The sequence below is a fragment of the Chionomys nivalis genome, chromosome 10 (genome assembly GCF_950005125.1).
Source record: "Chionomys nivalis chromosome 10, mChiNiv1.1, whole genome shotgun sequence".
NCBI lineage: Eukaryota > Metazoa > Chordata > Mammalia > Rodentia > Cricetidae > Chionomys > Chionomys nivalis.
Window position 1 is genome coordinate 56926920 of NC_080095.1, and position 24042 is coordinate 56950961.

A 24042-nucleotide genomic window follows, 5' to 3' on the forward strand; every position below is an offset into this window, starting at 1 on the left:
CTAGATTCCGTGGATGGTGCTGTTGGGATCTTAGTTCATTTATGGCTTTTCCCCGTGATCATCCTCATCTCTATCTTGAGTCCTCGAAGGTGACCTTATCTTGGCAGAGGCTAGCAATGATTCACCAGGCACTGGCATGAAGAAAGAGTCTTTGTAAATGGACACAGAAAAAAATAAATAAATAAACAAACTACCAAAGATTCCTCCACTGACTACTGACTCAAAAATTAATAATAAAAACAGCATTTTTTAAGCACTGGGGATAAAAAGACATCATGGAAATATAACTTATTCCAAACTACATATAGAAGATAATCTTGGCCTGGGTACGGAAGAGACCTTCAGGTGCTTTTGTGGCTAAAACGATTACAGCTTCATCTGGTTGAACTCTGGAAAAAGAAAATAAAAAAGAAAGAAAGAAAAAGAAGAAGAAATAAAGAGCTATAGAAATCCTCGTCAAAGCACAAAGTCATGGCTGGTTTTGTTTCAAATGAATAGTTTGCTTGTTACCATGGAAACCTAATGGCCTGCCAACAAAAACCTCACTGTAAACAGGGTACGTGGAGAGCTGGCATTTATTTTCCTTTCAAGAAGGTTTTATGTCGAGAATTAAATAAATGTAGGCCCTTTTACCTTTGGCTGTTACCCTTCATTGAAAATACTCCAAACTCAGAATTATTTAAAGGTTTCATGTTTCTCCCCCCTCACCCCACCCCACTTTTACTGTTGTTAGTTTGTTTTTGTTGTTGTTACTGTTCGCTGTTCTTTTTTTCTTTTTCTCCCTCCCATGGCTAAGCTAGATAACTGTGTGATGTCTCTTTTTGCATGCACTACTATCCAGGGCAGTAAACCTGGGCTTACATATTACACAGGCTTATTGGAGTTTGCTTGCGGCCACTTGAACACCCAAACTACGTCATCTGTTCCTATGAAGAAACCAAACCACCATCTTTTATAAATTGCCATGGAAACCAAGTGCCTTCAATGAAACAAGCCTGAATAATTCTCCACTCAGAAGCTTGCACTGCAAACAATGGTTTGTGTAGAACTAGTTTGTACACAGACGACACAGCCGAAACGTGCAAACTCTAGGCGAGACGCCCCAGCCGCTTCTAAAGAAGAAAGGACCCGCTGCTGCAGAAGCCCATGCAGACAAGATTGTTTGTTTGACCTCCTAGACAGCCATGGCCTTTCGGCTTATTGTCCGTAGAAAGGAACTTCCACTGAGACCAGAAATGGGAGCAACACTTTTTTCTTCCAGGTTATTAAATGGGTCAACCAGAGCAAAAGGTTCTTGTGATAATGCCTAGCGCAGAAGGTGGTAAAACACAGAAGTGATTTTTTTTTTTTTTACTCTAACCTCCATTTGAAATGAAATTGGTCCTGCCTTTAGAGGAAACGAGGACATGGTTGAGATTGCCGTGCGGACGAACTCTGCCGCGGAACTGAGCCTGAAAAATCCGGCTTTATTCTAAACTCTGAGGGTAATATGCCTCTGCCCTTTAGTCAGACTCCGTGCAAATTGTGAAATATTATTTTATTATTTTAACAAGATTAAAAACACTTTTACAAAAAAACAAAAACCTGTAAAAATGATTTTGAGCTACCTGAGGACAAACCATACCTTTAACCAGCCAGTTTTCCAATGCATTGTAAATTCCACTTACACCTGTTGGTTATGAAAATTTGAAGATCTTTTTCCTTAAATTATCTCAGCTTTTAACTTCATTTAAAAAGACTTTTGTCTAAAGAAGAATATTATTATTATCTGTTCTTTCCATACCCCAGGATTTAAAAAATACTGATTATGCAAGAAATTGGGATCTAAGTATTAAATTGCAGTATTTGCAAATATTAATATAAAAAGCACAACAAAATGTAGTAGAAATGACAAAGCTTGATTTTTTTAAACAACTGTAGAAATGTTTGTGCAAATTCAATAATTCAATTTAAAATATAATTTTACAGCTCTGTTCAATAAAGCCTCTTTCCAGGTAAGGTATGATAAGCAGTACGTGTGTTTGTTGGGCAATATTCACTTATCACTAAAATTAGATTAGTTATGTAATTTACTGGTTATGTTATCTCGGGATAAATCTTCAGTGCTTCACACACAATTAAACTCTGAGGAAGAAATTTTAATAGAAACACCCAATGCACTTTCCTTTATCTGTAATACGTGTAGGAGCTGTTGTACCTCTATGGGTAAAGAATGAACTAAAGGCAATTTGAAATTTAATGTTTAATTTCACCATCAGCCCAGAAGGGGACATATCAGAAAACCTAGGTAGTGATAGAAGCAAGCTAACCCAAATCCTTTAAATTGAACAAAGGGAACAAATTACTATCATAATTTATTTGAATTAAGTAGTCCTATTGAATTTTTTTTTCAAAAATTCAAAGGCATTCTTCTATTCTGTCAAACCAAAGACTTCAAGTAAATGATATATGGGCACTTAGCATCTGAAAAATGTGCATTTGCCTTCATTTCCACCATGTTGGAACTAACCACATCTCTTCGCTGTCCAAGATTAGGAAAACACAATTTTATTTATTTTATTTTGCTATGTTTTATTTTTTCCATTCTCTTTGCCAGAACACCGGGAGTATCTTTTGATTTATTAAAAGAGGCTTAATTTGTCATCTTCTTTCAATTATCTTTAAGTTGGCTTGAGTGATGATTTTGCAAGTAAATGTAAAGGAAAAAGACCCCAAAATTCAGATTATTTGAAAATACATATATTCTTTCAAGAAAAATAACAAGGCTTTTCTTTCCTCTAAGTTATCCCGAGCCAACAAGCTGTTGTAAGTAAGAGCTTCAGTTATATCATTACGCATTTATCAAATACTAAATGAATTTTTCCCAAACTTTCGCATTGTCAGAAAACACACTACTGAGTTCATGAGAACTGGCTGGTACTTCAAAATTCATTTTGATTAAACTTCTAAGAAGACTGTGAAGGACAGGGAGCAGTCAGAAGGGGAAGCAAACAGACTACTGAGATGACAATAAAATCGGTTTCTCACATGAGATCTGCATCCATTAGACAAGCTATCAGAGAGAACCGGTGTTTTGACTTCAGATCAAATGCTCAGTTGCTGTCATTGAAGGCAAATGGCCAAAAATGTGGAAGCTTTAAAATGATTTGGGAAAACGAGCTGGAAATTTTGTGAAATCACCTTGTCTTTAATAGAACTAATGATCACAAAACCCTTAAAGCAACTCTGTATCGATGGTGTTCCCATTCCTAACACTGCTATGTCTATCGGAAACTGGCCTCAACAATTTTCTTTTGCCAATTTGATAGTGTATCAGCCTATGATAGAGATAAGCCAGTGGAGTTGATGGATTTTTTGTTGTTATGGTTTGTTTTTTGTTTGTTTGTTTTTGTTTTTGTTTTAATAGGGAAGCATCTAGCCATCAGGTTTTTGTTTTCTGGCAGACACAACATAACTGCGTAATCTCCAATTATTGACAATAATTGATCCCTATTAATCAGAAGCAGGACCACTTTTCTTCAGTTAAATGATGTTTCTTTACAAGTTAACATTTCTACAACCGGGCCTATTTTGATTGCAGTTAGCAGGATTTCCATGTAGTGAAATGAAGGTTCACACGGGAGCTGGGAGAACCTGAATATGAATATTCACATTCACGAAAGTTGCCAGAAGTGCCAAACAATGTCAAGTATGATCTTCTTTTCTTCAAACCTGAAAGGGAGAAAAAAAATCACAATTATAGGATGTCTAACTAGTCATGGACTATGCAGTTTATAACCTAATTTCCTTTGCTTTTTTAAAAGATCAGAGTCTTCTCAGATGTGTTACAATCACCCCTGCCCTTACTTTTTCATTTCCTACCGATTTTCCTACCATCTGTTCTTATAGTTGCGTTACGGATCACATGTATTCCTGGTCTACTGTGGTCCCTGTCCCCATGTGGTTTCCTGTATTCAGTAGACAAGAGGTTTGCTCCATGACTACATTTCCTTAAGAGAATTGATTAATGGGCAGTTATAATGTCAGGCAGCGGACCTTGACAAGAATGGCCTTCGTTTCATGTCTCCCATTGATTTGACTCAGCAGAACAATGAATTGCGTCTGAGTTAGAACCTAGATGTCGTTATACCATGTACTATATAATGAATATAATTCCATTCTTGATTTTCATACTTGGAAATATGAAGAAATATAAATTACAACTGTACTAATTTTTCACCAAACATGAAATTTATCTTAAGTACTTTATAATAATAAACTTACCTGCCGAAAACATGTGTCATTTAAAGAATAATTAATTCATTTAGTTCTGTACTTAAGACTATAAACCTCAAAGAAACAATTGTTTTTTCATAATCAATTTATGTTTTTATTGATAATCTTAAAGCTGGTGATAGGCTGATCTGGTTTTGGTAAAATTTTCAAATGTTTCTCTTAAGTACATGTTCTTTATCGCAAAACCTTTTTGTTAAATGTGCCTTTCAAATACGAGGGCCACTCGATAGACATTTAAAATGGAAAAAATTTACCTTCCCCCCAAAAATTCTGGTTGATGACTACTTCCACTGTTTCAGCTGTGTCTCAACAAAGCAGAAGGTACACTCTTCTTGCAACTGGGCAGTTGATGTCAATGAGGAGTTATTGCATTTTCTGTGAAAACAATAACGTCATAGGGTTCAATCCCAAGCTATTTCTTTTCCTACAGCGTCCCCTTTGTGACTAACCCATTTAATTCATTTTCTCTAGTGTTGTTTTTAGAACGCAATATATATCATTTTCTACTCTGTCTTGGGAGAAAAGCTACTACAAAATTGATTTTTTTCAAAGCTAATATAAAAATGACTGAATATTCATAGTATGTATACATATAATTGTGTATGTTATTTCATGAGTAAAGAAAGAAATAGAAGCTTGACACTCTACTGTGAAGTACATCAGTGAGGAACAGTCCTGAGCGGGTTAATATCTGCCTTGAAATAGAAGTGAGAGATAAAGACAGGTAAAGCTTCCACATATTTCTATATGGATTGCTTTATGAGCACATGTTCATTTAAAGCTTAATAAGTTTATGAGTAGTGGTTTCACTACCCTGAACCCATGTGAGAATCTCAAACTGGAATCCAAAATTTGGAGTTGGGCTGAGGTTAAACTCTGGGTAGAAACTGCAATAGTTTTCTGAAGGATATATTTACAACTGATTGAATTTAATTTCAATTGTACTAATTTTCCATAAGTTGATCTGAAATGTATTCTTATTTTTCAATAAAGTGATGGGAAATTCTATGAGTAGGGTAAGCTTGGTAGTTTTGCTTGTTTTTGTATGGCTCTTCATTGTTGCCCTGGGTTTCCAGGCTATCATTTTTATTTCTTGAGTCTCACCAGTATATTTAAATGTATAAGTTTAATCAAATATGCATTGTATTAAATTTCTATGAAATACAATTTACATTGAAGACCATAAAGTTTAGATGGAACTTAATTTACATTTTGATATTTTCCTTCTTTCAAATAGTTTCAGATAGCTGTATGTTATTTTACTTTGTTTTTTTTTTCAATAAATGAAATTATGTTAAATACTCTGTTAGTGTTTGGGGAAATTTTCTGCTGTCAATAAGCAATTACGTTTAAAAAAACAACAAAAAATGATATTTCAAATGACAATTAAAATGAAAGTGTCATCGTTTCTTTCACAATTAAGAAGATTGTATAGACTCACCACCACTGTGAGCATAATTAGACCATCAAGATTTGGGTTGATTTTGGAATCCTTTGTGAGAGATTGTTTACATTATTGGGATAAGCCATTAGACACTACAATCTTCGTGAACAAATGCGATTTAAGAATTATGATGTGGTGCGGTACCTAAGCTTCCGTATAAGACATGGAATTACCGAAGCTTGATGATGCAGTGATTTCAGCCTGGGTGCTGCAGTAATTGCAGATTGATAATGTTAACGTTATTCAGGGAGGTTCTTGTTTTTGTTTTTTTTAATCAGATGTTCACCAGGACACTGTCAAATAAATGTAAGTCTTCCCAAGGAAACAAATACACTGTCCCACAATGATCAATTGGAATCAAAGTTTTAGTGGAATTCTGAAAACTAGCGCAAGATTTTACTGTCTATTCTGCTTAATTTTTCTCTATCTTTGCCACTATGCCTCAAAGTAAACCCTTGAACATTAAGGAATAAATATAATTAACATTTAACTCAATTAACTGTGTTTAAAAATCAACCTCCCTCCCTATGGTTCCTCCCCTAGTGTTCTGTTACTCTGCATTCTCCATGAGCTATTTAAATTTAGTAGCATTTTATAGAACTAATCCATTTTTTGTTTCCTAAAATACTAAGAACTTATTCCTTAGTTCTATTCATTTTTATTTCCTTGAAGAAACTGTAACCTTGTTTATGGCAGGCTGTCTATCCATGTCTTATATGAGGTAAGGTGTAAGTCTGGGCTCAATCAAAGATATAACATGACTTATTACTGATTAAGTTATATTTGAGATGAAAAAACTTAAAAGGCTAGGAAATATTCAGAACTGTTATCTTTTAATTATAAAATCATTAAAATTTCATAAACAGAAAATATGGCCTGTATATTGGGAAAAAAGAAAAAGAAAACCCAATTGCTGCAAAAGTTTTGTTTTTAACACAAATATAGTGTTTCTTAACTTATCAGGCAATAATAATGTTTGTTTTTTTGTTTTTTGATAGAGGGTCTCTTGTAACTCAGGTTGGACTCAAAATTTCTGTGTATCTGAGACTTTCTTTGAACTTTGGGTCTTCCAGCATCCAAATATCTTAATGGAGGTATTTTGTGTGTTAAAATTTATTAAGAAATAAAAGTTATATTAAATTTAAATTGTAAGCAGGCACCAGAAGTGTGCCAAAGCACAAATGCTAATATTTTCTTTGAGAAGAAAACTCATAGTTAACCTGGACAAAATTAGATTAATTGAATATGCTTTTGCTAGAAGCCCAGATTAAACATGGAAATAATGCTGTATAAGATCTCTTCTTTCAATTATAGTTTATTAGTTATAGATTAAGTGGTTTTTGCTTGCTTGTCTAATGTTTCAAATACATCTTACTTCAAAATCTAGTTTCTTTCCACATCTTTTGCAGTATAAATGTCCTGGTCTCCGATCACCTAGGAAAACGTGAATACAATATGCAGCAAGAATTTTCAGACATGTTTGATAATTTAAATTGCAAAACAACATTGTAAAAATAATAGGATATAACCCAGGTATGGAGGCTCACACGCGGAATTTCAGTTCTCAGGAGGCTAAACACAGGACGATCACCACAATTTTAGGTCATGCTGAGCTACATAGCAAGTTCCAGTACAGCCTGAACTACATAGTGAAACCTCATCTCAAACAAAAACCAAACAAAAAAATCTATATATGGAAAATAATAAATGGCATCAAATGAGAAACAAATAGTCAAAATCAAAATGATACTGAGCAGAGATGGCTAATGATCTTTTAAATTTGTTTCTGTTTTAGATTATATAGCTTAATTCACTAAACTGCACAATTTAGCAACGCAGTGAAAGAATGTTATGGTGGTATTATGCAACAATAGCACAGCGCTTAATCATTAAGTAAATGGTGGGAGTATTTTGTGTCTTAAAATTCGCTAATGAAGTGAATATGCATCTTAATTTTTGTTGATTAAGTTTTTATAATAATATAAAATATTTCAGTGGAACTTTTCTTGTGTCCCAGAAGCCCTTACAATATTGAGGATTCTAAAGCTATTAAAGATACCATTCTGATTCTACAAGCTCCATGGAGCTTGTCGTTTTTTACTCACTGGTCCATTACTTTGCCCTTTGCAGTGGATTCTCAGTTTTGTTTTCTTTTAAGTTACAAACATTCTCGCAGACAAATTAGTTCCTGCTAATTGAGAGCAGCAGTTGTCTGTCTTGTGAGTTTGAAACTAGAATGAGAAGACAGTGGATTTTCTGGCAAGAGTTAAGGAACAAGGGGTAAAAGTATAAAAAGAAGAAAAGCAGGCAATGTCAAGACGGTATTCATCCATAGTTGTCCCAAGGGCAGTTGAGACTGCATACCCAGGTCAGTCAGACAGTGGAGACTGGGTGAGATGCACACCAGGCTATCAGGTATCTGAGAAAGCTCAAGCAACAACATGGTGAGGCTTGTCGTGGAGAAACCCACAGTGGTTCCCAGAGAGAAGAAGGGGGAAAGGCTAGAGATAATGACCCTTATAAGGAACTAAAACATAGTATCCATGTCAGTAGAAGGGAGAAAAATTTCACAGCCAAATGCTTTCAAATGGGTACACAGGAGCTAGACTATGAAAATAAAGTATTAGTGAATTAAATAAGCTTTTAAAAGATTTGCAATTTGTATTTGTGAATATTTGAGCACATGCACATCTTTCTCTTCTTCTCTTAGGCCCGCTGTAAGTTCAGCAGACCTTGCCCTTCTAATGTGAGCTCATAGCAAACTGTAGGATACTCTAGAGTACATTTTACTGTAATATCTCCTTCATTGAGCAAGTTCGCATTGCAAACTATTTCTGTTTGTTCATACTCTACGCCAGTTTCTCATATGAATTTTCCTATTCTTATGCCCCCACAATTCTGCCTCTCTCCTGTGAAATAGGGATAGTAGCAACAGTATAATATGGTATTCCAGGCAGCTGGTGAGAGGCAGAGCACAGCTGTCTTTGTAAAGCGCTTAAACAGCTTTGTAGAGCTAAGGATGCCAAAACATCGACGAACACTTACTAACTCTTAATGTGCTGATGGTTTTTGAAGAAAACAGTGTAGTACTGAAAAGCACCTTGCACACATTATGTTTGGAAACGAGCCTTCTGAATTATTTCCAATTTCTGCAATAGCATGACTTACTCAGACACACATGCTATTTACATGACTTGCCATGTTCAATGTGTGCATCTCCAGAAGCGTCACTTCATCTGCTGTAACTCTTAAAGACTAATCACTCACACTCATTAACTCTGTGAAAATTCATACAGTGAATGGCATTCCATTTCCATCACTAGGCCTCTCGTGACATCCTGAACACAATTTCATTTGAGATCCAGGATTTAAAAGAACTGTGTAATAAGCATGATTCTATATGTTATTACCCAATGTGCCTCTGTGCAGTAGCAAATCCGAGTTACTCTTTGTACAACTAAAAATAACAAAGCACTTGCTTTTGTTACAGTAGCAAAATACTACCAGTTAGGATAGGCAGTCTTATTTTAGAGATGGCGAATTGTAAACAAAAACTGAATTTTAGGATTACTGAAGTGATGGGGCAGAAGAGAAGTTTCAGCAATTAAGAGGGATTTCTGTTCTTCCAGGGGGCCCAAGTCCAGTTACCAACACCTACATTGGACAGTTAACTACTATGATTCTAGCTCCAAGAGATCCAATTCCTTCTCTGGTCCCTGCAGACACCTGTACTTATAAAGCATTGATTCAAACAGATGCATACACACAGACACACCCACACAGACACACTTAAAGCAATAAAAATAAAGGTTTAGGAAAAGATGAATGAGGTATGAAATTAGGTGTAAATTGATCAGTTATTTTATTTGAGCCTTAAGTGAAACCTCTATGACCCAGAATGTGGCTGGATTCACATTTTAATGTTAATTATAATCTCAGAAAGAAATCTTGAAAATTAAGCCCCCATGGTTTTAGCATGAAGGAGATTTTGATTCCCTAGAGTTGGAGGAAGGGGAGGAGCTATGCTTTTTAAAAAATGGCTTATTTAATTCTCATATTGAGCTAAGGAAGTCACGCAGATCCTTGCATCTCACTCAACTGTCAGCCTAACACAAATGTGTGTGCTTCAGGTTCATGGGAGACATTGTGGTGGAGAGTAGACAGGAAATAGACCAGTGGAGAGTGATTGAGGAAAGACAGTGTCCACCTTTGACCCCCACATGCATGTGCACGTAGACATAGAGTCACACATTCATGCTCATGGACACACACAGTAGCAAGTACATACCTTATGTACATAAACACAACATTCACTAAGACGTTAAATGAAAATATTTCTGAGCTGTGTGATGTACAGTATTAGAATCATCAGATTCTCTACTGGCAATGATTTTACCCACAGTAGCTGCATGACCTTGACTAGAGAGTTTAAGAAGTCTTCTCCAAGCTGGGGCAGTGGGTCACCTTCCAGTAATTAGAAGTATGAGGCAGGAAAACTGTTGTGAGAACAAGGCCTACTCAATCTTGGTGTGTGTGTGTGTGTGTGTGTGTGTGTGTGTGTGTGTGTTTGTGTGTAGTTTAATATCCCTTACATCTGTTTCTTGCATATTCTCCTTCACTTCCCTCATCTCAAATAAGGAGACGATGTCTAAGAAGTTTATTGCATATTTGGTTTTATAAACACCTAGTAAGTTTTCCAGGGTTTCCTACCATTTTATATTACCAGAAATGAATGAGTACTCCAGTTTCAGTATATTCTCAGCATTTGTGGTCATGCTCTTTTATTTCAATGATCCCAGATTTAATTTTCATTTGCAAATGAAAAGAATGTTTTTCAGTCGGAGGTCTGAGAGTCTAGAGAGATTTCTTCATGACCAGGCACTACTTAAAAGTGTAGTTCAAAATGTTTCATAAACACATCCACAACCAAATGCACCAAGCACTCCATTCTTGCTACCTGCCACCCTCAACCATTTGCCCACAACCAGGTTACCCCTCACCCTACCCTATACCTGTTACCAGCTGCCTTTTGACTCGACAATGCCCTTCCCACTACCTAGTACTAGCTACCCTCAGTTTACTGGGCCACAACCAATGACCCGCCCTATCCCACTGCCCTACACAAACTACCCTCAACCAGAGCTTGGTATTGCCTGCCTTGGGGATGACTAGTTTTGTCCCGTTTGAAAATTTCCAGAGTTCTCCAGCAGAGTCAAATTCATTGCCTATAGTGCCCTGGGATTAAGAGCAAACTTTTATCAGTTATTTAATTTTCTTTTCTCACTTCCTCATATCTCTACTGGAACCTCCTGGAATCACTATTCAGATAAAATTCTGGCTTTTCATTTCAAGACAGCTTTGGTCAATCCAAACTGAAAACTCTGGCTTATTTATAGAAGGGAAGTTCAAGATTCTGCTTTTAAAGACAAGCTGGCACATTTTATTCTGCTAACATCCCAACATGCTGACTATATATAGTCTGGGTAAAAACATATCTACCGTTACATGTTTTCTGACATAAGCTGTTCTGACTCCTCTGTCCTTCTGTCTGGTTGGATTTGTCTTGTCCTCCAATCTCTGCTCCCCTCTTCCAGTATTAAACATGTTAATTCTGTAGTTTAAAAAAATGGAGGGTAGGAAAGGAATAGATGAAATGGTTCATCATAAAAGAATAAATTTGTATATGTGGTGAGGTCTGGTCTAATTCTTTACAAGACTAGGGTAGGCTAAAATATATAGCTTTAAATTTTCTAGACAGAAGCCAAATGCAGGAGGAACAGCACACCTCCCTGATCACATCCTAGAGATGGGCTGTAGTGATAGAGCAGAGAAATTAGGGAGACAAAATGCCACTCATTGTCACCAACTGCACACATTGACCAAGGAAAGCAAGTAGATTAAACAATCAAAATGTGCTAGTATTTAGTCCTTAGTACTCAGTGAAGCACACTTAATTTAAATTTTAGACTGGAAATACTAATTGTTCAGAAAAAAGTGATAATCACATTTGAAAGTTATTGGAGATGACAATATGTGCACGAACAATGGCAATAATGAACACTGTATGCTAGAGGAAATACTGACTTCTGTGACAGGATGTAATGGGCATATCCTTTAAGAGTTTTTAGCATAGTCCAATAAAAACAATTTTAAAAAAGAAATCTACACAAGTTAAGATATTGAAAATTTTAAAAAGAATTTTTACTTGTTTATCTATCCCCCTATACACGAATTATTTGTTGATCTCAATTATAGGCTTTCCACTGTGCTTATTCATTCTGGGAAAGAGTGCATTGAACATGAACGCAGCCCAGAGCTGCAGTACACTCTTTTCATCTGTCTGGCCCAGATATCACAGTTGATTTGGGTGTGTGCTAATGACACCTATTCTGTGGACTCAAACGCCATCTTAATTAGCTACACATACCGAAATAAAACCCATGGATACACTCTGCTTGCTTCAGCCAACTGTCTGGGCAGTTTTTACAGTCAGAAATGAAGCCAAGGTAGATTGTATGGCTAAAATGAGGTTTTCACTATTGTTTTTCTTATTTATTAAAGATTCACCATTATTCTTTGTTTTCCCCATCACTTCTCCAGTTTCTCTTACAACTAGAATGGCATAGTCACCAATAAATTAGCCTTGATATTATTCATTGTTCACCTTGTACACTCAATCAATTATCACATCTGGTCAATTTTGCTTCTCGTATATAATTTAAATGTATTTTCAAATTATCCATCTCCAATGTGCCTGCTATAGACTGAGCTACTATGAAATCTGCTAAGATACAAGACTTCTTGTTGTAGACTTCTGCATCCTATTGGCTGCATCATACCTCACATGTAGAATATTGATTGTCTTAGAACATAAGGAAGTAAATATTTTGTTTCTTGATATTTTAATAGCATCCCATTGCTCACCAAATAAGGACTTAATTATTAAAGTAATAAAATGTCTATATGATCTACTTTTTACCATTCTAACTCATGCCAGTAGCTCTTTATTTTGTTTTCAGATACTAAGCTTGCCTGAGTGTCTCAAATAAGCCTTCTGTAACATTACCACTTTTGTGACTGACCCTAAACATGGCTTCACTTTTACGCTTTCATTGAATATATGTGCTCCTCTGGGACCCCTACTTGAACATTTATATCTAATCAGTTTATGTAGTATATGCATCCTCAGTTTTCCCTTATTACATTTCTCAGAAGTTTGATTGAAGGGCGGTATGTTTTATCGAGTCCCCAGCTAATACAGTGTGAGCTCCAGGAAACCAGGAGGAGCACATATTTGCTGCTTAACCATTTATTCAAGTATTTTTGAGCAACACAGGGTCAACAGTGGTGTTTGCCTCTTTAGAATGTCTGAGAATCCAGTTCCAAAGAGTTCCTTTGAGATCCATTCCTTTCAGTTATGTTTTGTCTGGTGATTAAGTTCATCACCCATCAGTTATGAGATTTACAACATGTCATAGTGTTGCATAGCTTTCCTGATGATACAGAATTTTCTCCTGTTTCTCCTCATGCTGCATGCTCTTCCAAACCAACTATGGTTATTCCAAAAGCCCTGTGTTAACTTTTTCCCACCCTCTATAAGAGTTTTAGCCCCAGTAGATTATTTCCAAATTGAATTTGTTCTCCTAGTCTGTAAATCTTGAAACACTGATATTAGTCCCTGAATTGAGACTCCTAATAAATAATTAGCTTCTTCTTTATACGTAGCAAAAAAAAGTTCCATAATCAATGTTGTATTTTCAATAGACTGCTTAAATAACCTTAGAACTGTTTCAGATTCCATCATTAGAAATAATAAAACACAGAAACACAGGTTTTCATCCAACAACTTGTCTTGTTTGTAACCTATATGTTTATACACCAAGAAGTAAGTCAATAAGTACACGGACAGATCTCTGATTGTCAAGGTTGTAAAAGTATCTGGATCTGAATTATTAGAAAAAATGCTACAGATAGATTTGTTTTTAATAAAACACAAAGTAAAATCTTTACATGATTCCAAAAACAAACAAAGACAAATGTCATCTTGAATTCTGAACTTCTCCCAGACTGCCTTGTTAATATGGTCACCATTACTCCTGCTTCTGCCTTCCAGTAAACTATGCTTTACTGTTTGTAAATCCATTGAGTCATCTTTGCCTCCATTTCCCTCGTGTCTTAGTCTAATCACTATTTCTTCCATTTCTGATGTCTTCAACCTTTCTGAACCCCATTCTCCCTACACAGAAATTCGGATTTTGCAAGACCATCTCAAGTCGTGTCTCTCCACTTATGTCACATTCGCAAATCCATCACCACAATCCTATCGAGTTATCTTCCTAAATACAGTCCCACTCTCTCTCTTACCAGAACTATGAGAACATGGCACCTCAAGCCTCCTGGTTCCCTCTCAGGGATCCTCACTGTCTACCTATTACATGTTTATTATAGTACAAATGCCTACATGTATAACCACACTTTAAAAAATATTTGTATTTTGCTAAACTACTATATAGTATGCTTTTACAGAAAAGAATACTATCCCTAGAAAACATTCACTCTATCTAAATTCTTTGAATTGGATGCAAGGGATGTCTTCTAATTTAATGATGTCTTCTAAGCTTATGTTCCTGGGTCAGGGGGAGATCTATTCATTCTTAAACATTTATGTCAAATGTTGGCTTTTTATCTGATAATCTTGTTAAAATCCATGTCACTTTTTAGTATCTCTTTTACAAGATAAATATTTTGCTTTATAGTATGACTAACTGGTCCTTCTTATTTCCTTAATAAAGACTGTAAGCTCCATATGAGCAGGCACTCTCTTCTACTTTATGTTCCCTGCAGTAACAGCATCAGGGATTAGTGTATACTAGGTGCTCAAATAACATTTGTTGAATTAATTAAATATATAGGACACCAAACGAATAAAAATGTGTACATACATTTAAAAATTCAAGAAACAAGAAAACTTTGTATATCAGAATGTACAGAATAAAGAATTTATTGTTCCTGTTGCATCACTTGTTTTATTACTATATTTAATATTGCTCATATGTATAGGATTTAAGTACCAACTTTTTAATAAAATATTAATATAATGTTTGCGAGTGCTCTATAAGATAGAAAAACAATCCTCATTCTATGGATCAGTTAACTTGAATAGAGATTTTATTATTGCTCTATATAAGGCAAGGCAACTATTGACTGACCTAGAACTCAAACCAGGGGATTTTAATGTCTATCATTATAACATATAATGAACTGTTCCTAGTATTATTTGTTTACAGATACAAAATGAATTACTACATTTGTGACATTTGAAAGTTTAAGTCAGTTAACAAAGCATATTATGTTCTATAGAACATAATGCTGTATATTCTAAACATGAGAAGACTTATTGACAAAAGAATGAATGCACTTACCAGAACTTATCATGTATATACTTGTATGTGTGTTTTATACACTATATATATAACATGCACAAATATAAGTATAATCATTTAAGTATTCATATATGTATGTGTGTGGATATATGTATATATATGCATATGTATGTGTATATGTATATATATTGGTCAGTATATCAATGAAAATTGTAGTCACAGTTCCATTTCAATTTTCTTATAATTTTAAAATAAAATTTTTAGTCATTTTCTCAGAGGCTGAATTAATCTCCTTGCAAGGAATCAAATCTGATATGCTGCATAGTTATTCTCAAGAAATAAAATTGGGGAACATTTCTTTTCAACAAACTTAATCATATTCGTGTTATTTTTAAGAATACCTGTAACATGAGCACAGATGGGGCTCACATAACTGCATTCGTTTCAATTACTTCAGTGTTGATTGTGTCCAACAGTCTGTGCATGCATAGCACCAGTTGAGATCTTACGTAACACCTACCCATTTGAATGTGGAGTTACATTAGAAATTGGGCAAAGAAGACATGGTATTCAAACCTTGTCATCTTCACTCATCTTTACCACTGAACACAGGTTGCAGGAAATAACTGGAGTTGTCATGGTACTGACATGAAATGCCTAATAACAAAAATCTATAAAGGTTGTTTTTTTCTGACACACTCACATTGATAACCTGGTGTAACTAATAGGCTTAAGCAAAACAAACAAACAAACAAACAAACAAACCCACTGATCTTGCTGAAGAAATTACATGACTATGACTTAGCTGTAAAGAAAACTGTATCTCTGATTTTTCTTCCAAAAATGAACTAAACCAATTTGTTAAGTACTGTGTCTGTTTCCATTGGATTATTACATTCCACAAAGAAATTTCTTGAGTGTTAGTATTGAAATTGAGTAGAGATATTTTATCAAGACAGAATTTCAGAAAGTCCAAGACAATGCTGGTTCTCATAATAAATAGCCTACAAAAATACCATATCTGTTATCAAGTGACTTCACAACATTGCTACTGTCCTACTTTCCTTTAAATAAAATTTCTTTTATAATTTTAAGATAAAGGAAATATCAGTTTTTCTAATCATCTGAGAGAAAATGTCCTGACTGAAATGCAACACCCTCTACTAGAGGAAACCATGAACTAATAACTGTTTAGTAACAAGCAAAACATTTCAAATTTTAAAATTAATTTTAATGCTATTTGCTGTGGGATAATGCTCTTGTACACTGTAAAAAATTGTGACTTTATTAGTTTATTAAAATGCTGATTAGTCAGTATCCAGGCAAAAGTATAGGTAGAGTACCAAACTAAGAGAATTCTTACAAGAGGGAAGAGGACAGTCAGTCACCTGTCAGACAGAGAGCAAGCAAGATGAGAATGCTTTATTGGGAAAAGGTACCAAGCCACATGGCAAACATAGACAAGAATTATGGTTTAATTTAAGTTGTAAGAGCTAGTTAATAATAAGCATGAGCTGTTAGGCCAAACAGTTTATAATTAATATAAGCTTTTGTACGTTTCTTTGGGATTGAACAGCTGTGGAACTGGGCAGGACAAAAACTACAAATGAGCATTTTCCCCTTTTTGTCTTTTCAAAACAAGAACTCTGAATCTAATCTCCTTTGTTTATCTTTTTCCTGACCATTATCCATAACAACTTGTAACCAACACTTTAAATAAAGACAAACATCCAATAACCAATTTTGAGGAATGTGAGCATAGTTTTCTAGGCTATTTCCTGCTGACTGGGGGTACTGATAATCTTATGGGAACCCAAAGAAAATTTGAGATTATGGTCATGTCTTGACTGGAGTATTCTTTGAGACTGGATCTTTTCAACCAGGAGCCTTGAGGCTGTTCTAGATGTAGAACTCAAAGGAAATTGCAATAGAGGTACTCTGAAACATTGGATCATCTGCGCCATCTGTTCCCATTGGAAATTTTTCAGGGGGATATTCCTTGATGAAACCTTATTTTTCTTAACCCCAAATGAACCCATAGCCTCTCATTTCCTGTGGAAACAAAAGCAAAACCTCTTTCCCAAGTAATATATCTATTGACTTAAATTTTGAAGTCAAGGCATTATCAAAATATATAAATTGGCTCAATCCAGCAGTATTTACAATCAAATGTCTTTTATTAGCTGTTGTTCCTTCCTTAGCAATTAAACAATTCAAAGACAATACAATAATATACAGTATCCAGACTATCTCTCTCTATATATATTCCATCTTTAAATGGATTATTTTTTTTTATTTTGCTCTATTTCTTTTTTAGGGACTTTCTCTATTCTTTCTCTTTTCTCTTCCAAGCCTACATATATTTTTAAACACACTATAAACCATTTAGAGTTTTTTTTTTATCTGAATCTGTCTTTACTGTATATTTCTTTCTTTCTTTTTTTTTTTTCTGAGCACACAGTCTTTAATCTGCTAAGCAGTATGGCTTGGATTATATCAGCAACTTTGGCAGCTGGCTCTGCCTATTCCTTGGCTTCCTGAGAGCCTAACTTCATGATAATGGTACTGGTGGGAGCCACATTTATTCTTACAACTCTGGAGTTTCTAGATTCGTGGCACCACCAAGAAGCAAGCCACCAACTGCTTATGAACACCGTTTAAGAGTTTGGTGGCAGTGACTCTTAAAAGAACTGCCATTTAAATTTTGCTGCTAACACTGAGTCAGGAAGCCTCTCTTAAAGGAGTCATACCTTTGTTTACTGCCAGGAAACAGAGCCTACAAGAGTAAAGACCGTTACCAAGAAGATGTGCTGGACTCTGTTTTTGTCTGTCTAGAATCTGTTTTTAAAGCTTCCTCGGGCTTTATATGAAAATTCTGGGAAACATTTGGGCACCATTTTTAGGTGGGAGATTCTGTCCCACCCAGCCTCACAGTCATTCAGCCCCAAAGAAACACACAGAGGCTTTTATTAATTATAAACTTTTTGTCTTATTAGCCCATGCTTATTATTAACTAGATCTTACAACTTAAATTTACCCATAATTCTTGTCTATGTTTAGCCATGAGGCTTGTTACCTTTCCTCAGTAAGGCATTCTCATCTTGCTTCCTCTACATCTAACTGGTGACTGACTCCCTTTATTTTCTTTTGCCAGGATTTTCCTAGTCTGGTCACTCTGCCTATAATTCCTACTGGCCAATAGTGTTTTATTAAACTAATACAAGTGACAAATCCTTACAGTGTACAAGAACATTATCCCATAATTATTTTCAATTATTTTTAAAGTAGCCTTTACTATTGAGGAAAGACAAGATAAATTTCTAACATAACTCATGCTTTGCCAGTCAGTCATGATGGGCTTAACTTTTCTGCCTCTGCTTCTTTCCTCCTGAGATTGTACCTCCTAGCATTCATCCATTCACCAGAAGTACATAGCATCCTTGTATGAGCTAAGGTTGCTGCTGAGCTCGGGAAATACAATTGTCCACTGTTAAGTTGCCATCAATTTGCATATGCTTTTGCTTTTCCCATGTTTATAGCAACTTTCAGTGAAAAAAAAATGAAGAGTAACAAATGTTTAATAAAACATATATGTGTATATAGGCATATCACTTTTGAGTTTTTACTGCCTACCTAGTAAATATATTCAATTCACCTAGGGTCTCCAAAGGTTGATACTACTTCTGTGGTGCATCACAGGATTTAAGAGGATCATGCTGGAAATTTCCTCAAACTGCTACTAACTACTCATTAGACCAAAAGCCCTTTATAGTGTTAAATGCCAGTATCCAAAATAAGGTGATCACAAAGTGAGGAGAGACATTAACTCTGGAGAAGGAATGCTATGAGGCTCTGAGAAGGTTGATAGTTCAAAAGACCCTTATGTCTTTCCAGTCAGATACTTTACAAAATGATAAGCACATGTTTTAAAGGTAAGGCCTTAAAAAATTTTGAAGATAAAAGCAAATTATCTTTTGTGATATTAACTCTGATCTGAAACTTAAATTTAATTTAAAAAAAGCAATATTCTTACTATGAACTTGATGGAATCTGGAATGCTTTGTACTCAATTGAGAATGAAGCAGTATTCAAAGAGTCTATGATTAAATATGTCCATTTTAAAAAGAGACATTCCCATCCTGATTTTCCTAACCCTTAAGTAACATAAAACTTACTTCATTAGCTTCCACAAAGCAAACCTTCCAGAACTGACTTACAAGTCAAAGAAAGAATAACTTAGAAATGAAATTCTTGCATTTAAAGAACCATCTCAGTTCTGCTATAACTATGTTCTGTCTTCAGTCTATAAAAGATCATCAAATTGCTATAAATTCAGAAATTTTGTGAATATTTGCTTTCATGATAACATTATAGACCACTCCTCATTTTCAAACAATTACTAAATTCAAACAATTACTAAATCACAAATATACTGATGTCTTTTTTAACATGACAGATACATGCATACTCTATCCATTCACTCATGAAGAATAAGACAATAATTATAATGAGACCAAGCTTTTGGTCTTTCAATAGATTCATATTTGTTTGTGTGTTCTATTGCAACCAGATGGAGGTCAGAAGATAACTCGAAGGGAAATCTGTTCTCTACACCATGTGGATTCCAGGTATTCAAATTAGGTGAACAAGCTTGTGGCAAGTAACTTCACCACTGGAGTCCTCTGGCCAAACCTAGCAGGAACCATTCTATATTCTAAGAATGCAATAATGGAAATAAATAAAAATACTTTTGTGATGAGATTTTTCTAGATTTTTTCAATAAATTCTGCTACCACCAACAGAATTGTATTATATGTTAAACCACGGCAAGTGTCATGGAGAGGGAAGGAGCTAGCAGAACTCTTAGGAGAAATGTATTGGGAATTAGGGGAGATAATATGTTTGGGAATACTTTAGGAAATAGATAACAGACTTTATTTCTTTTTAAAAAAAAAAGGAAGAAATAAGCATTCATTCTTTTCTAAAACCTGATGGGTATTACCTAGATCTTCATGTTTTCTCTTTTTCCCCTAATGTGTAGGATGCCACAAGCAAAACATTAAAAATTAAAGCAAAGAATTATAAATATATAGAACTTATTAAGAGTCAAATCACTTTGAAATCATTAAAGAATTCAAGGTCTAGTTTTAATAAAGAATTTTCAATTGTATAATTCTGCACCGTTAACTCAAAGTGAACGTATTTGCTTTAGTCCACGTCTCCATTCTACAGTACACCATGATTTTAAAGAAACTTATATCCCCCTTATGTATTTGTGTGGATGCAAATGTCTAAGCCACAGCACATGAAGAGAAGTCAGTCCTCTCCTTTTGCCATGTGGTTGCAGGGATTAAGCACAGGTCTTCCATGTGGGTAGCAGGGACTGTTACTCACTGAGCTTTCTCAGTAGTCCTTGATCTACAGTTTTTAGAAGATAGATAAAACTGAACATGCTTTAGAAAGCTCTTTCCTTTAAAAAGACATAAATCAGTAGGCAAAAACAAATTGAATATATGCTGAATTATAAATAGTTAAATTATTATCTTACATTTGAAGTGTTTGGAATTTGAAAATTGTGTATTGGCTGACTATAAATTTCTTGTCTTGGCAACTCATCATCTACTCCTTCATAGTGGTTACATACTGTATCCCTAGTGTTACCCAAGCTTTCCAATTTGCCAACCTGCTGTATCCCTCTAAAGGGAATACTGGGGGAAAAACTGTGTGAAAATTCTTAATTTTTGCTCAATTTGACTTCACTATATATACAATCTTCATTTATTTTTAAATTTCCCTTCAGTCTACATTTTCAAGTAAGACATTCAAATGGCCAGAGAGATGGCTCAGTAGTTAAGAACATATATTGCTCTTGTAGAGGACCAGAATTACTTTCCCAGCATCCCTATTAAACAATGCACGCTGGTTGTAACTTCGGCTCCCAGACCTTCTTCTGGCCTCCATATGTACCTGTACATCTGTGGCACATACACATGTGACACGCACACACACAGACCCACACACATACATGAGTTCCACATCTGTACACAAACACCAAGAACTCCATGACTCTGGATGGAGGACAGAAGAACATTAGGTCAAACACACATCTTTGGTTTGATATGTAGGAGGGAATCGCTTTGACTGAATCAGATTGCTTTACTAAACCAAGAAAAACCAGGCTGAAATGTCTAAAAGCGGCTTCAGAAGCTAGTGGTCACAGAGCTGTATAGGTGCACTGGTGGGGCAAATAAGGCCATTTTATCTTTCTATTCGATAAGAAGAAGCTTTGTTTGTGTTTGCTTGCTTTGTTTTGTTTACAAATCTATAGCAGGAAATCTATAAATACGAAGACGAAGAAGTAACAGTAATTTCGCTTCAAACTGCAAAGCTGACTCAGTGTCTTTATACATTGCACTAAATGGCAATATATGGACTGACATCGTATCTTTAAGGATTACAGTAACTGCTAAGTGGTTTTAAACCTCTGATTAAACTCGGATATCACATCAATTTTTACTTAGGATTACAGAGGCTGTTATACCTTTGCTAACTGAAAACTGAACAGCAGGAAATCAGGGTATCTGAAAATATATGCTGAATTCTGTTGAGCTTTTCATGTTGCAATGTAGAGACTGAATCTCATCTTCCATGATACCGACCAATGCTTCCGAAAGTGCAGCTGGTCAGAGAAGACCCTCTCTGTGATCAGTGCATCAGGAAGGCTGCTGCTACAAGAGATAATGGTTGACTTAAATGAGCCCTAAGTCACATTTATTTACTAAAAGTACTTACTTAGTAGCAATGTTTGCCTTTAATAAGCAAAAACTCAGTGTAACACAGAAAATTTCACCATGACTATTCCTTCAATTGAAGGTAGATGTTGAACACTTGTTATTCTGTTTAAAAATCTGATGACCTTTATATTCCATGAAGTTTCAACACAAGCTTCTCAGTTATCATTACGAAAGTGTTGTCCATTAGCAGTAAGGAATACTATTTCATTTGTATGACTATTTGCTCATCACACTATTGAATTCCAAATAGCAAACAAAAGTTCCATATTTTTAAATTGTATAATACAAGGCTCTCTCTCTCACACACACATATATGAATACCATTATTAGTTGAATCAAGGTATTTATCAGGTTACATAGTTACAATCTTTATGTAATAGAATTTAAACATCCAGTTTCTTGATAGTTTTAAGACTACAACTGCTGTTATGAACACATGACAAGCTCTCTGAAACTTGACAGTTGTTTACAGCAGAAACTTTCTGACCTCCCATTTCCATTTCTACAAATGCCTTATAAATCCTTTTCCTTTTCTATGAGGATTTTAAAAAATGATAATCCCATTAAGTATGAGAAAATGGAAATACAGCACAAAATGAAGTATGCATGTGGTTTCTCTTATTGTTTGGAAGAATCAGCTTTGCATTTTGGGAAGCAAAGCCATTGACAGTATCTTCTGAAATATCCATTATTTAACAGTGTATGGCAGAGAGGTTTATTATAAATTGAAAAAAGGCCTATATAATACTAATGGCTAACCATGTAAATCTTTGGGCACAAATTCTTCCTTTATAATCATTACTGTGAAAATCTGAAAGCAAATGTACTGCCATCACTGGCAATTACAAGTGCCAAGTTATTAAGTGCATTAAGGATTTTAGTCTACTGGAGTCCCACTTAGTGCATGAGGGGAGCAATTTACTAAATGGACTCAAGTGGCCTGAAAGATCTAATGCACCCCGCAAAGGTGTGCACTCAATCATTTTATTACCATTTGGATCATCTGGATTTTCATGAAAAGAAAGTAATGAAAGTGAAAATTTGTCATCAAGAAAAGAGAAAAACATGCCAGAGCATAAGCAATCTAGGAATTAGAATTTCTTGATCAGTCAGGGGTTTTAAATCCTTTTAAAATTAGAATATTAAGTTTGTTAACTATAATATCAGAATTGTAGTTGACAAATATAGTCTTCTTCAAATACTCAAGATTTGACGTAAGAATTATCTTGAAATCTCCCTGCAAATGAACACTGTAATGTTAAAAAGGTTTAAGAGTAGAAAGGTAAAAAAAAAATCAACATGATTCCATTAACAAACATGAAATATATTGCCTTTATAAACTGGATCTTAACTTTATAAGAATATGCAGAACACAATGGTACAGATACAGTGTATATAACAAATAAAGAATTTTGATTACTAAGTTTTTTAAAGACTTTAAAGATAATAATACATATAATCCCTTTGAATTATTTGTGAAAATAAATTTACTCTAAAAATTATTGATTCAGAATCTTGTAATTAATAAGGAAATGGTGAGCAAGCTGCCTTACTTGAGCTGATGCCCTGGATCTCATGACATCTTCCTCCAAATGGTAGATGGTAAATAGTAGTTCATGATTTTTTTTTTATTTGTTTTGTATTCCACTGAGTTTAACCAGAGCCGTCTACATAGCAACAAGTGTGGAACCCAATGGGCTCATCAGGGGATATATAACTAAAGACAATGATCTCTTTTCCTCCAGGATTCAACTGCTAAATAGCTGATAGTTCATCAGAAAGAAGCACAGACCCTTAATCCATTTCTCTACCTATACATAAATTGAGTCTTGTGCAGGCCCAGCTGTAGGTAAGCAAAGCTGATGAGTTCATGACTGTAATGGCACAGTCATGCCCTTAGCACACAGCCTTTCTCCATATCTTCTATTCTTAGATTCTTTTCACTCCAGAATGTTTCCTGAGCTTTAGAAGGTGTGGCAATTATGTCTGTTTAGGGCTCAGAACTCAGCCATTGCTTATTCTCAGCACCTTGTAAAGTATGAGTCTCTGCATTCACACAGTTTACTGCAACGTAAGACTTCTCTAACCAAGACTGAGAGGAGCATTGATCTATGAGTATAAATATAATATTTAGAAGGTAGTTTAA

The 24042-nt window shown here is 35.0% G+C and overlaps 1 protein-coding gene across 1 annotated transcript in view; it reads left to right on the forward strand.

Moving 5' to 3' along the window:
- The window catches only part of Mdga2 (MAM domain containing glycosylphosphatidylinositol anchor 2), a 713503-nt gene extending 705081 nt beyond the window's left edge, over nt 1–8422 (forward strand). Inside the window, exon 17 of the mRNA XM_057782716.1 lies at nt 5–8422. Within this exon, the coding sequence (XP_057638699.1) occupies nt 5–93 (89 nt within the window). The 3' untranslated portion in view covers nt 94–8422. The remainder of the gene's footprint in view (nt 1–4) is intronic.
- Nucleotides 8423–24042: the final 15620 nt, after the last annotated feature.